The sequence below is a fragment of the Melanostigma gelatinosum genome (assembly GCF_949748355.1).
Source record: "Melanostigma gelatinosum genome assembly, chromosome: 11".
In the NCBI taxonomy this organism is placed as follows: domain Eukaryota; kingdom Metazoa; phylum Chordata; class Actinopteri; order Perciformes; family Zoarcidae; genus Melanostigma; species Melanostigma gelatinosum.
The window spans coordinates 18,147,032-18,162,710 of record NC_136644.1 but is presented as its reverse complement, the minus strand read 5'-3'; the positions used below and the strand labels follow the sequence as shown (position 1 = coordinate 18,162,710).

Here is a 15,679-nt window from a genome sequence, read left to right as displayed (position 1 = left end):
CCTTTAATTCTGAGACACTGTCCTGTAATCAGCGCAGGTATCGCCCTGTAACTGCACGTAGAACAGGTCTGCGAAACGAGCATCTTAAAGCAGTGAGGAGTAGCAGCACGATGTTTTAATAATAGATTATAATTATATTTGTACTATTTAAAATGTAAGCGTAAGATAAAATGGAATTACAAATCCATTACAATGTATTCCTTGCTTATTTGGTTATGAGTCATTCCAATTTTTTAAGTAATTTCACATCACGTTATTTCAAGCAATATCAGTAATTCTACAGTTCTTACTTTCAAAACCTGAATATTCATATTAATGAATTAAATCTCATTATATCCACACGAGAACTGATCATGCTGTAATGACAAAACCCCTTTGCTTTGTAAGAACTGGTTGCAGATCAGTCAGTTGCTGTGGGGCTTACAGAAGACAACGAAACAAAACTGACATCAAATCAGTTTGTCCCTCTGACCCGCCCACTGAGGAAATGCGTCATTCCGTCGCCGGTGGACGTGGCTGCTGGGAAGCGCTTCCCGGTTGTTATCCTTGGTTGTTGCATCGTTGTATTTTTTGTAAAGAGACAGCCGGTTGAATCAGCCGCTGACTGCTACAAACATGGACACGCACGGCAACTCGCACAAGAAACCAAAGCTGGGCAACGCTGGCCAAAACTGGGTGAGTTATTAAGTTGTGTTGATTCAACATGTATCACACCGTCCACCTCCACTAACGAGCTAACAGGCTAACTGTTCGGCTAATTAGCTTCCTTCACGTTACACTGATATAATGCTAGCTCTCCGTTTAAAGCCTTTTTTTGCCGTCAAGGATAAAACATGTAACATGCATACACTGTGGTCCTCCAACATACATCTAAAAAACACAAAACAACACCAGCAGACACTCACAAAAGTACAGAATCAAACAATTAGTTAACCTAGAAAGCCTTATTATGACAGTTGTGTCGTGACTGTGGGTTTGGACTGATGGTCGGATAAATAGTTTGAACACATCAGCTTTGTTCATAATGTTCAATGCTCTACATGCATGTTCTGAGCAAACAGTTTATATCTGAGAAGCCATATTTTAAAGTTACTTTGAAGATCTAATGTGATCTGTTCATATAAACTGCCTATCTTTTTTTTAATAGACTTGTATAATTGGGCCGCAAGTGGTTTTGCATTGACAGTAGATCTGTATAATTACAGGGAATGCAACGTGCAACGAATGTCACCTATCAAGCTCATCATGTCAGCCGGAACAAGCGCGGACAGGTTGTGGGCACACGAGGAGGGTTCAGAGGATGCACCGTTTGGCTGAGTGGTAGGTAGGGCTGGGCGATATGGCCTAAAAAAAAAATCTCCGATTTTTTTACAAAAAATCCGATTCACGATTTAAATCGATTTTTTTCCCCCAAAATTTTTTGCAGATGACAGAAGCTGTTGAAAACAATTTTTTCTTTTATTTTGTGATGATTTTCCCAAGTAGGTTGATAAAAATAAAGTGCAAACAAAACCTGAACATTGTAGAAAGGTGCCTGTAGTATACAAAAAGTATTTGGTCACTCTTTTGTTTGCCTGAATCATTTAAATATAAAATTAAATTAAACATAACATTAAATGGCATTAAATAGTAGCCTTCCATTGTAAACAACTGTGCAAATGTAACTTTTTACAGTAAGCTTTTCTAACTGAATACACTGATACAAACACAGCATGAAATAAAATGTATATGACCCTTTAACATTCACATTTTCAAAAGTGCAACATCTGATCTAACATCAACATAACATATTTTGCACAGTAAATAAGTGCATGTAAACAAAATCAAGTGCATTCACAACATAACCAACAGTATTAAACAGTAGTGCATGTTTTTTCTAAATATTTTTTGCCAGGAAGACAAGCCTGTCTACTACCTCTGGCTTCAGGCATGCACGGTGGCATGTAACAATGCCCCCCCCACACACTGAAAAGCCTCTCAGAGGGGGCACTTGTAGCTGGCACAGAGAGGTATTTCTTTGCTAAAGTACTTAGCCTTGGAAAGTTAAGTTGGTGACGCTTCCACCAGTCAAGTGGATCGGTGTCTGGGTCAACCTGCTGGACCACAGGTCAGTTGTTGCGGAGTAGAATGACATCCCCTCCAGCTCCGCAGAGATCCTTTGGCGTGTACTATTGTACAGCCGAGGCAAGGCAACGTCAGAAAAAGGTTTACGGCTTGGTAGCACGTACCTGGGGTCCAAAGCTTTGAGACGGTGAATAAACCCCGGCTTTTCCACGGTGTATATGGGCACCATATCTTTTGCGATATACATCGCGACTGCATCCGTGATGGCTTTCCACCGGGCACTCTTCTTCTCATGCGGAGCACAGTTGGTGAATGTCTCCAAAATGCTGGGTTGTTGTTGTGAGGTGGCGGCGGCGGCGGCCAGCAGTGAAGCTGCTGGCCGCCATTGTTTTAGTTTGTAAACAATGCGCGCGCACTCTACTACGGGAACCCAACGGGGGGGAGGGGTGGGGGCGATTTTCTCGATTTTCAATAAAACACATCGCCTTAAAGCACACATTCGAATTAATCGATTAAATCGATTTATCGCCCAGCCCTAGTGGTAGGTTATTTTTATTACCAGGGTGTGTTTTTTCGACACCTGTATATCAGGTCGGAGCTGTTTCATAATTCTGTTGTTTTGTCTTCTTTGCCCAGGTTTGTCTGGCGCAGGGAAGACCACAGTGAGCATGGCTCTGGAGGAGTACCTGGTGTGTCACCGTATCCCCTGCTACACACTGGACGGGGACAACATCCGCCAGGGGCTGAACAAAAACCTCGGCTTCAGCCCAGAGGACCGTGAAGAGAACATTAGGCGCATTGCTGAGGTGGCTCGGCTTTTTGCTGATGCTGGGCTGGTCTGCATCGCCAGCTTCATCTCCCCCTACAGCAGGGTGAGTGACTCTCAAAAGACAGCATCAGCTTCTGAATGTTTAATGAGAGAAACGGAGGACTGCTATTCTGTTGTACAATCTTTATTGAGCCACGTTTGAATGAACTACGACCCTTTTGTGAACCGCTTTCTGCTATTGTTGGGATTACTTATAGAGCTTGGGTTGATTATGATGATGTCACTGTCTTATCATCATTATCCTGCTGAAATCGATGATGCCAGTGCCAACAATAGATTTGAAATGATAAAGTAGAGATTTTGAAGGCAGGTTTTTTTTTTTTGTTCCTGCCCTGATTTTTAAACAAACGAGGCTCACTTTTTTGAGTTATTACATAAAAAAAGTGAATTTAAATAATTCCTACTACATCTGCAGTGCAACAGCTGTTCATTTTGTTGTACTTACAGTAATTTGAAGGACTGTGGTGCACGATTAGCATCATATTTGTTTCCCCTTTACTGTCTGTCATTGAGGATAGCAAGCTGTGCTTGCTGCAGAAAACATTGTTGAGCCTTAATAGTAACACGCGATCTTCTACTAACTCTTTATGTGTGTACCTCGCTGTGTATTTGGTTATTGTCTGTCAGGATCGCCTTAATGCGAGGAAGATCCATGAGGCGGCAGGGCTGCCTTTCTTTGAGGTGTTTGTGGACGCTCCACTGGATGTCTGTGAGCAGAGGGACGTGAAGGGGCTGTACAAGAGAGCCAGAGCGGGAGAGATACAAGGTGGGGTATGCTTTAGTGCTGTCAGTAGATCCAAGGCCTGGATTATTGTTTCTGTCATGTGATCCATTCAGGGTTCATACTGTGACGTCTGTGACTGTGACACATGGAAATACCATAATTTCCCAGACTTTGCTTCCTGTTTCAATTCATGCTTATCTTTTCAAATTACACAGAAATGACATGACAGTGAGAATAAAAGTTATGCATCACTGTTAGGGGAAGTGCTTCTTATCATATTGTGGTGCAGCAAGTTGGGTTTATTTTTAGCAGCCGAGAGATCTTTACCCAATTTCCAGAGTTGTGTAGCTCAGATTGACCTTCTTTAGTCTCCTTTCTGTCTTTGGTATAGTTGGAACATTGTTTTTTTGAGAGTCAAACTTTATCGTAATTTCTATCCAAAATTCCCAACATGTTTTTAACCGAACAAAATATTCTGCTGCGATCAAAGCGGTTAAAAAAACAGTTTGTTCTCCTTCTTGCCGTGCACAAAGCACTGACTCTTATATTGATCAAGGAAAGTTTATTGAACAAACAAACTAACTGATTTAATTTGATGACACCTTTTATCTAAAATTAGGATTTTGTTTCAGGATTTGAAATGTATTATTCTCTTGTTTCATCAGGTTTCACTGGGATTGACTCCGAGTACGAGAAGCCAGAGGCCCCGGACCTGGTGCTGAAGACCGACACCTGCAGCGTGAATGAGTCCATACAACAGCTTGTTGACCTGCTTCAAGAGAGGGTGAGGGGAAGAAATAATCCTGCAAACCGCGCAAACCGTCATAGACACAGTTCAGACTGCACATAGGACTGTGCTATCGCTCCTGTTGGCCACCAGGGGCAGTAAAGCCTCATATTTGAATACATCTAACTCTTACAACATCTACACTGTCATGCAAATCAATATTTCTTTTGTGAATAGTAAGCCTTTACTAAATATTTGCTTCTGCAGGGTCTTTGGTAATGATTGACTTGTCGTTAATCATTTGACGTTGTTTTTCTGCAGGACATCGTTCCCATTGATGCCTCTTATGAAGTGAAAGAGCTGTACGTTCAGGAGAATAAGCTGGACCTGGCGAAGGCTGATGCAGAGACTCTGCCCGCTGTACAGATTGGGAAGGTACCTCCGAGTTTCTTTTGGGATTTTCATAAATCTTTATAAATAATTGAAGCTAAATCACTATTTATGGGCTTCGTATGTAAATTGAAGAGTTATTTATGTAAACATTGACCTCTATCCTTTTCATTTGAATGGCGTATTATAAGTTGATGGTCAATAAGTGACCGTGTATGCGACCCTCAGGTGGACATGCAGTGGGTGCAGGTGCTGGCTGAAGGCTGGGCCACGCCTCTGAATGGCTTCATGAGAGAGAGAGAGTACTTGCAGTGTCTTCACTTTGACTGTCTGCTGGACGGTAAGATGTGTTCTTAAGGAAAATAACAATTTCCTCTTTCATTTTAAAATCCAGTGTTGCTATACTTGAGAAAGGCACTAGATGGCGATGAGTGCTCACAAAATAGATTACTCAGAGGTAGTGGATGGCTTTCTGTCGGTACATCAGTTCAGTTCTTACACCCACAACATACCTATATCTCTATAGATATAGATAGAGGTATGTATTATATATGTACTAGAACTTGAGCACAGTGAGCTCCAGGATGTTTTGTATTATTTCCATCAGTTGAACCCCAAATCTCCGTCAGCTGTAGCTCTATGTGCTCCTCTCTCATATTTTTTTTACTTTAATATAATAATTGACCACTCTAATATAAATGGAGCATTCAATTGGGTTCAACAACTACTCTCTGCATGTGTCCCTGCAAACTGCTAGTCATATTTTGCACAGCTGGATGTGCTGAGCGGCTGAAATACATTTTGTTTTTCTTGCGAGCTGAAGAAGCTCCATCACACAGCAGTGATGTACAGCTCAGCCAGGTCGCAGGATGACACATTGATATACTCAGAGATGATTTGGGTGCAGAATTTTAAGAATGACGCTGTTGTATATTATGTTGGTGTAAGTAATAAATCCAGTTGCACCCAAGTCTCAGAATTATATTTTTTTGGCACTTTTCAGAATATGAATTTCTCATGTATTGTTTGAAATTCCAATAAAAAGTCAATTTACTTTTATTGCCCATGTGACTGCTCAAGACACAGTTGTGTGTGTGTTGTGATGCCAGATATTTTGCTACACGCATAGTAAAAGGAAAAAATGCGTGAAATTAATTGAAAGTTAACATTATTTCATGTTCAGATTTTGACAGGTTATACATTTTGCTGTCCTCACTGAGGGATAAAACCTTCAAGTTCGTACAACTTTATGATTTACGTTCTTTCCTCTGAAAGATGGCTCACCGGAGAAATGGAGCCGTCTGGACAGACGGAGGCGAAAATATATATTGATGTGAAATGTCTTGATTCCGGAGGGAGACGGTAACGGAGGAAGAAGCTTCTGTATTGATTGACACCACACACCAGCATTTGTCCATTTTCACTTCCTTCCAGGGATTTGACCGTGAGAGGATTGATCACCCACACTACCGCACTAAAGCTGGTCGGGAATCAGAAGTGTGTGTGTGTGTGTGTGTGTGTGTGTGTGTGTGTGTGTGTGTGTGTGTGTGTGTGTGTGTGTGTGTGTGTGTGTGTGTGTGTGTGTGTGTGTGTGTGTGTGTGTGTGTGTGTGTGTGTGTGTGTGTGTGTGTGTGTGTGTGTGGTTTTTTTAATTGGAACCAGCTGTGAGCCCTACACTGACAGAGGGGACGAGAAGAGGGTCTAGGGGGGAGCCGGGGGCCGGTAACAGTCGGCGTCCCGTCCTGTTTCCACTGCATTTGATCTGATGGGATGTGAAAAGCGTGCCGGTCCAAACGTTTTCATCAACCTGGATGAAGCCCACGCCAACAAGAACGCCGTCACTGCTCCGCTCAAATTATAGAACGAGAGAGGGGTCAAGCTCCAGCTTAGCTTAAGAGGGGATTTTCCTCTTCTGGCTTCTTAAATTGCAGCCTTGAAGACTCACTGTAGCCTGCGGTTTAGCTATATGTCCCCCATTTAGCCCAAAGGGGTACAGAATGGAAACTTGATCAGAGTAGTTGAGCTGTTTTGTTGAGTGTACTAACCCTTTGAATGTTTTAACCTGCCTATAATAGGATATCTGCTCTCAGTCTCCCAGCGCTCTGCATCGGGGTCCTGAACATTGTTTTTTCTTGGATGGTTATCTGATATTAGAGGTTCCCTGTGGAGCTTTCTTGAAGATTACGTGATGATGGAAAAATACCAATGTACTTGCCTTTTATCCCTCGTGAAAATGTTCTTGGTTCTCCATTGTCCTAGGCGGCGTCATTAACCTGTCGGTGCCTGTGGTGCTGCCGGTGTCTACTACAGATAAAGAGCGGTTAGAAGGGGTGACGGCTGTGGCTTTGGTCTACGGTGGCAGACGAGTGGCTGTCCTTCGCAACCCTGAGTTTTATGAACACCGCAAAGAAGAGCGATGTGCTCGTCAGTGGGGCACCAGCTGCAAAGACCACCCTTACATCAAGGTACATTTGAAAACTGAATATAGCCTAAATATGTTAGAAATGCTATCAGAAATCACCGAAAAGTACCACCGTGGTAAAAGTACTGAGGAGCTGCAGACGGTCTGTCTCGGTGCGCTGTGTGATAAACACTGCATGCGAAAGCAAACTGCCTCCTTGGCTTCAGCGCTGATCGAACACAGATCCGCGCTGGCCTCTTCACATTGCTGCTGGAAAGACTGAATAGGAGGAGGTGGAGCTTCTCTCACAGTCTGTCAGGACGCCCAGTCCAATCACTTGATCTGTTTGGTCCACCTTCATTGTACAGGTGTTATATTTGGATGCTTATTCTCTCGCTCAGCCTCCAGGAAATGCGTTGAAATTGTGCTGCTAAACTCAACAGGCTGTGGAATCCCTGCCAGCTTCCACATTTCCCGCTCACCCAACTCTCCTCCAAATATATTCAGGGATTGTTTCCATCTGTCTCCGACCGACGGCTGCGGGGCTCAGGTAGACACAAGATAACGTCCCGAAATGATCCTGCACACCTGGCGGAAGGTTGCACTGGCTTGTAGTTTGAAAAGAATGGACCAGTCTGGTGTTACAGACAAGAATAGTTGTCAGATTGGCTTTTTATAAATCCACCCCAGCACCATGTGGATTGACTCATTTTAAATCCCATTGTTTTCAGGATTAATGCAGCTTGTATTTTGGCAAAGGTGCAAGACGAAACGGAAAGTAACCTGTATGGTATTTAGTCATTCCCCCCCCTGGGGGTCAGACTTACTGTAAACATCATTGTCTCATTCTAAAGGAGATTAACTCGCGCACGAGACTGCAGCTGTCTCAATATTTCAGCGACCCTGGTTGTCATTTTTCCTCCTCAGCAGATGTCTTTTTGTTTTTGTCTCACCTTGTTGGTGATTAAATCTGACCTGGTAATGTGTTTTAGGTTGCAGGAGGCTGCCAGTTTCATAAATTGGTCCCATAACTCTCCAGTGTCAACACCTTTCACAACTGTCACTCTTTATCCGGTCTAACCTGTCACAGCCAGACATGTGTGCTCAGCTTGCCGTGATTTAGGGCGTCACTCATTAAACAGTGTGTGTGTGTGTGTGTGTGTGTTTAACTCCCGGAGCCGCAGTGCTCGGCAGACCTTTCTGCTGGTAGCTACAACTTCATCATCCCGTCTCTTTCCGAGCAGAAAGGACCTGCTCCATATTACACGTAGTTACCGTAATCCACTTCTTCCTGTTTACCTGTCCGTCAGTCAGACAGGAGCCCGCTTCATCGGAAACCGTGGTGTAGTGTGTTTATTTTCCCATGTGAAGTCCTGGGGCACTCATAACGGCTTAAACGTAGCACATGTGTAGAGAGGGTGGACCCGCTCCTTTGATGTATCCACGCAGACGTTATGTTTTTCCACTCACTTATGTCAGGAAAATAAATTGCGACATGTCTACGCTGTTGATGTCTCTTAAGAGTACGACTGTTAGGCGTGTGTTCTGACTCTTCTCAGGCCAACAGTGGACACGTTGGATTAATCGGATTGTGGAAAAGAAATCCCGACATGATCCTGAATACTTGTTACGACGGAGCCAAGTGGTTATTGATCGCATCACGTAGACACCGCTACTGCTGACAACTTTGATTTTTACATATCGCTTGCCAGGTCAAACTGAAATCAGTCTGTAACTGATGGATCTCAAAGAGTTTTTGTTGCGTATTTTACTCTCATGATAAATTACATGTTGAATGAAACTAGTGACAGCTTCTTTTTTTCATCGGATTCCAAAATCTCTTTTTCGCAACACTCCACGCTTCATTCGTAGCCTTTGTTTTGAGCTCTCGGTCTCGGGGCTACAGCTGTGCTGTAGAGCGATGTCGCGTTGTATCGCATTAACAGCTCACAGGCTAGTCTTTTCAGTAACTCCAGCTACAGTCTCATAAATGCCACACGAGGCAGGCGAAAGGTATTGCCTGAAACAACAGCAGCCGTTGCCTGGATCCTGAGCACTTCTGTGACATTGTTGGATAAGTCTGTTGAGGGGGAACATTTCTCTCCAATGTGCTCATGAGGATCCTCACCACCTTTTTATAGTAGAGTACAATCTCGTGCTCTGTTTTGAAATTCGGGTAGTAGATGTGGCCAAATGCAAAAGAGTGGACATGCCAGAGTTTGGCTGCCTGTTTTAATGGCGCCACAGACTCTGATTTACGCTGGTGTGTCGTCGTTGCAACTGGCTAATAACTCGGGAGTTTTAGGAGAATTGTGGCCCGGTTCCAACACGGTGAAGTTTTTATGGGCCATGGTGTCTTAAAGTCTGGATTATGTTTGAGTTTTGTTCCCCCGTCATGGTCATTGTGACTCCTATTTCAGATGGTGATGGAAAGCGGGGACTGGCTGGTCGGGGGAGACCTGCAGGTTCTGGACAAGATCTACTGGAATGACGAACTCGATCAGTACCGACTGACACCCACTGAGCTCAAACAGAAGTTTAAAGAAATGAATGCCGGTATGGGCCAAGACATCTTGAACCGAGGACTTTCAGAGATACAGTTGTGTCACAATGTTTATAAACTTCAACCCATTTCTTCTTAAAAAAGGAGAAGAAGCACTCGCTTCCTTGCTATTATTCTCTGTTTAGTGTTTGGGGAAGAAGTAAGGGACACGGAGTAGGAAAGTCATCGGAGAGAAAGCTCTGGGGACATTCAGTCCTTCACTGAATGTGGAAAAGTCCCGAGAAAACGCCAAGGCACTCGTTTAAACAATTAAAATGCCCTTATTGTAATGTCATAGTCATCTGAGACCCAGAAATCAAACTCTGAAGCCTTTACCTCGCTGACACTGAAGGCATTTAGGTGATTAAAAGAGAGTGCCTCTGAGTTTTCTTCTTATTTCCTGATTTAAAGAGCATCTCAAATGAACTCTATTTGAGTCCAGGAAGCTTTCTGACGTCACTGCATTATGTCTCAATATCTGGGCCCTGAGCTGCTTGATTATCTCTGGGTCCACTGTGGCCGATTTGTTTGTTTTGTGCAGATGTGTCCAGTTGTGTTTGGTTGCAGTCATACACACTCTTCTCACCTTCCTCCTCTCTGTCTGTTCAGATGCTGTATTTGCCTTCCAGCTGCGCAACCCGGTCCACAACGGCCATGCTCTCCTGATGCAGGACACCCACAAGCGTCTCATCGAGCGAGGCTACCGCCGGCCTGTCCTGCTGCTCCACCCGCTGGGAGGTTGGACCAAGGACGACGACGTGCCGCTGCCCTGGCGAATGAAGCAGCACGCCGCTGTGCTGGAGGAGGGCGTCCTGAATCCAGACTCCACTATCGTGGCCATCTTTCCTTCGCCCATGATGTATGCTGGCCCAACTGAGGTAATGGTTGTTAAGAATGTTGTATCTCTTTTTATTTTGGAGTGAAAAATGACAGGAAGGTGATTTGCGATTGACTTGAGGCGCTCTGTCGAGTGTTTCTTTGCCATACACGGACCTCTTCGTATGACTGAGCGTAGCTGGCAATCTTTTAATCATTCATTTACGATGATTGGAAAGCTACAGCTAAATGATTAAGAGCAGATTGTAGGCTAGTGAGTTTATTCAGTTTGTAATTCTGAATGGGAGGTTTAGAGAGCCAGACTCAGCCTGAGTATCATTGTTTCATTTATTTTTCTTACCCATTAAAAACAACATATTTCCTTAATCTGCGTCTCCAGGGTCTGTCTTGCCATAAAGTTTTTTTTAAGCCCAATATGGAAGTGTAGATCCTAAACTCTACAGACTACATGGGCAAGAACGTAATGGCGGTAGTTTTAGTACCTGTCCAGGAGTAATGTGGAGATTTAGCAGTTATTGATAATGACAAACAGAAACCATAAGTGCTTATTTTGAATTCAAATATCTGAAGTTTTCAGCTAATCTTATGCACTTTTACATACACATTGTTGTTGGTTGAAGTGAGATGTTGTAGCACCCACAGCCAGGTAAAGACAATTTACAAACCATCATACCGGTATATTAAAAATAACAATCTTTATTGTAAATTATATTGTAAAAAAGATGTTATTTCTCTTCTTAGCGTTACAAAGCATACATACTGTATATTCCAGACTTTCTCCAACAGCATTTACAGTTTTTCTCTCTTTAATCCTTGTCCACAGGTTCAGTGGCATTGCAGAGCTCGAATGGTGGCTGGAGCCAACTTCTACATCGTGGGCCGTGACCCTGCAGGCATACCCCACCCGGACACGGGGAAGGATCTGTACGAGCCCACTCATGGCGCCAAGGTCCTCACCATGGCACCGGGCCTCATCACGCTGGAGATCGTACCCTTTAAAGTCGCCGCTTACAACAAGGTCAAAAGAGCAATGGATTTTTATGACTCAGAAAAGTGAGTACTTGTTTATACCGTCGTTTTAAAGCCTGCAATCTTGTTTCCCCATGTGTTTAAGGTAATGGGTGATGGGATACAGAAATAGTTTGAGGTTAAGGGCCTCTGTCCACATACCGTCTTTTTCTGGCAGAAAAGCTCCCGGAGCGCTTCATCCCAACTCGTACGCCGATAGAAGCACTTTCCAGAAATAATCGGTGTCTTCTCGGCCGATCTGCTTCCACAAATGAGCTTTTCGGTCTTTTGATATGATCGCGTCCGTCTGACAAACGAGTTCAGGACAGACCGACCAAAACAAAACGAGTGTCTACTCCATTTCCGTGACGTCACCAGCACTTTGCTGAAACATTCAAACATTGTGAATAAAAAGCGCCCGGAGCGAGCGCACCAAAAAGGCGGAGCCTGCGCTCTCTCCTCATCGGGAGCCAATGAAAGAAGATGCTGTGTGGACACGGCCCCTAAATACTGGTGCTCAAGTCAAAAGCTTATCTGTAGATTTACTCCAGATTAATACCTCACATTAAGGCCGATTAGAACCAGCAGTCTAAACAGAAATCGCATTCTATAAATCAACTACTCATTAGGCTTGAGTTTTAAACCCTTTCATCTATTTTCTTTCCTCCTTCTCTTGTATCGACAATACAACACAAATCCAAGAACAACAGGGATTGTTTTCCTTTCTTATTCAGATCAAATGTATTTTGTGGGTTAGTGTGAGCTTTGATGTTACTCGAAAATGACAAGAGACCTGCCATTAATTAAAGTCTGTATACAAACATTGCACATGATGACTAAGATGAATCATGCAACCTCACTGCCTTTTGTCCGGACTTGGTGCAGCCTCCACCGTCGGGTTACGCAACCTTAGCCGTGTGTTCGGCCAGGAATGTTACAACTAAGTGTGGCCAGACTAAGAAGACTTACTTTGTTTTCCATGATGCATATCTGTGATGTGGAGTCCAAACTGAAATGTTGATCGGGAACATCTAGTACTTTTAGTGCGGCTAAAAATTGCGTTATTAAAAATACGATTGACCATTTGTTTGTTTAGCTCTCTTTCACTTTGAAATGATGACGTAACCAGGTCAGAAAAATAACTCTTTCCTGAGTTTGAAACAATCAGTTTACGACAGAAAATCTCTGTTATCGGTTGAATGTCACCTTTTTCCACATTCTGAAAGTTTATTTATCTTGAATTTAAACTGCGTCTTAGTTATTGACTGAAGTAGAGAGGAAAGCTTTCATTTGTCACAAACCCAAGTAAATGTGTAGTTCAATGCAGTGTGGTATACTCATTAAGACTAGCGTAGAAATACAACATGAAAGGCAAACTATACAAAAACATGTTGTACAGACTCGAGGGGAAATAAAAAGTATATTACGCAAGTATATAATATTCACTGAAACATGGAATATCTCCTCATTAGCCTTTTTAAACACATTTCAGATTGCCATGTAAAATCAGTAAATTACTCCCATAAGTAAAATATATACATATCATTTATGATTTAGGATCTCATTGAGCCAATGGCTTGCTATCATCTGAAGGCTATAAAGCGAGAGGTTACTGGATATCCACAGTCTGTCGTCATCACGCAGTTAGATTTACGGCGCTCTATTCTCTCATGCAGGCAGAAAGCGTCTTGCCAAGTTTTCAGGAGGAATATGGATGCTCGTCCGAATCACCAGCTAAACCCTGAGGTCTTCCTCCCAAGAGGCTCGGATCAAAGCAAGCTGTTTCTAATTTGACACTGTATAAAAATGCACTCGAAGAATTTGCCTGGAGCTCTTTTACCTCATGCCATGTGAAAGCGCGTCGTCTCCACAGCTTCTCATTGTTTAAGAGCAGCACGATGCGCTCCGTCATGTGATAGCAATTAGAAATGTGACTTCTTAACAGGACCCTCTCTGAATGTGAGCTCAGGGGGAGATAAGTGTAAATGTCTGCTATCAAGATGTCTGAAACTGTCTTGATTATTCCTGACAGCAATTCATTGACGAGGTTCGGGAAGATGTGACTTGTGCCAGTCCTCTGCTCAAAGCTGGGAACATCTTTTCACATCCGAACGTGCAACGAGAAGCCCTCTGTCATAGAGTGAGGATGGACTCACCATCACAATGTTTGAAATCTACAATCTCACTGTCAGAAAGAAGCGTTCTAACAGTGTGGGGAGGATTCACACGAGATTTAAAAGCTTAAATAGACTAAAATGGGCTAAATATTACTACATTTATCTCCAAAATGACTTTCCTCCTCCTCCAGCACCGGTGGGTGTAGGTGACACCAAAAGCTCTCCTCTTATCAGCTGTTTCTTCAAAGTCCAAATTGATAGTTGCTGCAGATGTTTGTGGAGCAGCTGGTAGTGGCATACACAAAAATGTATTCAACACTGAGCAGTAAAGAGCCATTAAACACATGCATTTCAATTCTACATCTACTCCAACACACTTTATTGAAGAACTCGTAAATGTTGAGTCAGCGCCACTGCTTCACGTCACAAACATCATTGCCGTGCTTAATGGAACGCCACAGTATCTCTCTGCAATGTGACATCTCACATCTTAGTATCTTGGCATCGACTCGGGGCATCTTGGGTTGTTTGCATAAATAAATAAAATGTGAACTGCTCCTACGCCTCGTCGCAGGCAGTTATTGTTGTTGATCAGCATCTTTTCATTGATTGAAATATGTCTTGTTTCTCAAACCTCTTTTCCTCTCTGTCTCTTTTATTTTTTTTAAATGATTGCAGCCATCAAGATTATGATTTCATCTCGGGCACACGTATGCGGAAGATGGCTCGCGAGGGAGAGAATCCTCCCGACGGCTTCATGCCGCCGAAGGCTTGGTCTGTGCTGAAGGAATACTATAAGTCACTGGAGAAGGCTTAGAGGCAGAGTCTCACGTAAAACAAACATTTAAAGACTGAGGTTTAACAGGATCAATGAGGGGACCACTCGTCTACTGTCAACAAGAATCATGCTCTGGCTTCTGCCCGTGTCACTTTCACGCTCAACTGAACAGGAAACTGGTCTCAGGTGTGTTTAGTCTTACGACATTTGTGTTTTAACTCGATGTACTTTTATCGAACTGAACTCACTTTGATTGGGAATTATAGTGGAAGTATTACAACAAACAGAAGCAGTTATTTTAAAATCGAGGTTTGTGTTTCTCACTAACTTCATAACTGTATATTCTGTTAACTGTAAAGATTTAAAGATCAAGACTGATGATGACCTGTATGGAAAGTACTGTTGACCAGTATTTGAAGAGGCATCGATGAATGTTTGAATTTATAAAGTTACTGCACCTGCTGGAGTTCACTTAAAGCTCACGATTGAAACCCCAAAAAAGTGCAAGTGGCAGTGGTAATTGCTCAAAATTTGGTGTACACAAGTATTTGATGTATCAGTCCAGTGCCTTGGTCCTCGGAAAGTGAATTCACATGAAGTCTTGTTTGAATTAGGACACACACACACACACACACACACACACACACACACCTGCTTCTTGTCTTTGTTACACTGACTGATACGGTCCAGTAGTTGAAGAAATGAGCTGCAAAACGTGGATTATATGCAACGGGAATCTTCGTAAACGTCTCTGAAACATTTTAAACATGTGTATTCATTCTGTCCTAACATGTCATTGTCTTCTCTTTTTAACGGTGCTGTGCGTGTACTTTTAACTCGTCTCTCGACAGACTTGATATTTTGTTACATTTTCATCATTTTCTTTCCTCTCATGTGTTGCTAACATTTTCCATGTGGTAATTCATTTTTAAGTGTTGGGCTGTATAGTCAGGTTGTTCATGGTTACATTAAGGGATCAGATTTGTTAATCGTCCTTGTCCAATAAACAATTTGTTTACTTTTACTTTCTGTAATCTTTTGGGGGTTTTTTACACACAGTGCATGTTTTCTTTCTGTTGCAAAGAGTTTTAAATTCATAACAAATTCTCAAACACTTTGACTATTCTAAATGTCACCACTTGATTTCATGTAGTTTGGAGACCAACTTTCATTGATGAGATGTCGTCAACTTTTAGCTGCTCCAAATCTCCTCTTGTCTTAATGACGAACTTCTTTTTGACGTCCACGTCAACAGCGTGCGC

At 42.8% G+C, this 15,679-nt stretch overlaps 1 protein-coding gene across 2 annotated transcripts; it reads left to right on the top strand.

The window, feature by feature from the left end:
- Positions 1-524: 524 nt before the first annotated feature.
- Positions 525-15,441, top strand: papss1 (3'-phosphoadenosine 5'-phosphosulfate synthase 1). Of its 2 annotated transcripts, XM_079277907.1 has the most exons (12): positions 525-675; positions 1,206-1,320; positions 2,701-2,936; positions 3,521-3,659; positions 4,283-4,401; positions 4,666-4,779; positions 4,963-5,074; positions 6,994-7,199; positions 9,556-9,691; positions 10,287-10,555; positions 11,338-11,567; positions 14,318-15,441. In XM_079277907.1, exons 1-12 carry the CDS (start codon positions 616-618, stop codon positions 14,454-14,456), a joined length of 1,875 nt encoding a protein of 624 aa, XP_079134033.1. In that variant the 5' UTR covers positions 525-615; the 3' UTR covers positions 14,457-15,441. The 2 variants fall into 2 exon arrangements, with proteins under 2 accessions (XP_079134033.1, XP_079134034.1); XM_079277908.1 differs by lacking the exon at positions 1,206-1,320 and having other exon boundaries at positions 545-675.
- The last annotated feature ends 238 nt before the right edge of the window (positions 15,442-15,679 follow it).

Bases quoted from the DNA above. Each gene is read 5' to 3' on its own strand.
- papss1 (XM_079277907.1), top strand. From the start codon at position 616: ATGGACACGCACGGCAACTCGCACAAGAAACCAAAGCTGGGCAACGCT. The intron at 4,402-4,665 runs GTGAGGGGAAGA...GTTTTTCTGCAG, and splicing joins TTGACCTGCTTCAAGAGAGG to GACATCGTTCCCATTGATGC. The intron at 10,556-11,337 runs GTAATGGTTGTT...CCTTGTCCACAG, and splicing joins TGTATGCTGGCCCAACTGAG to GTTCAGTGGCATTGCAGAGC.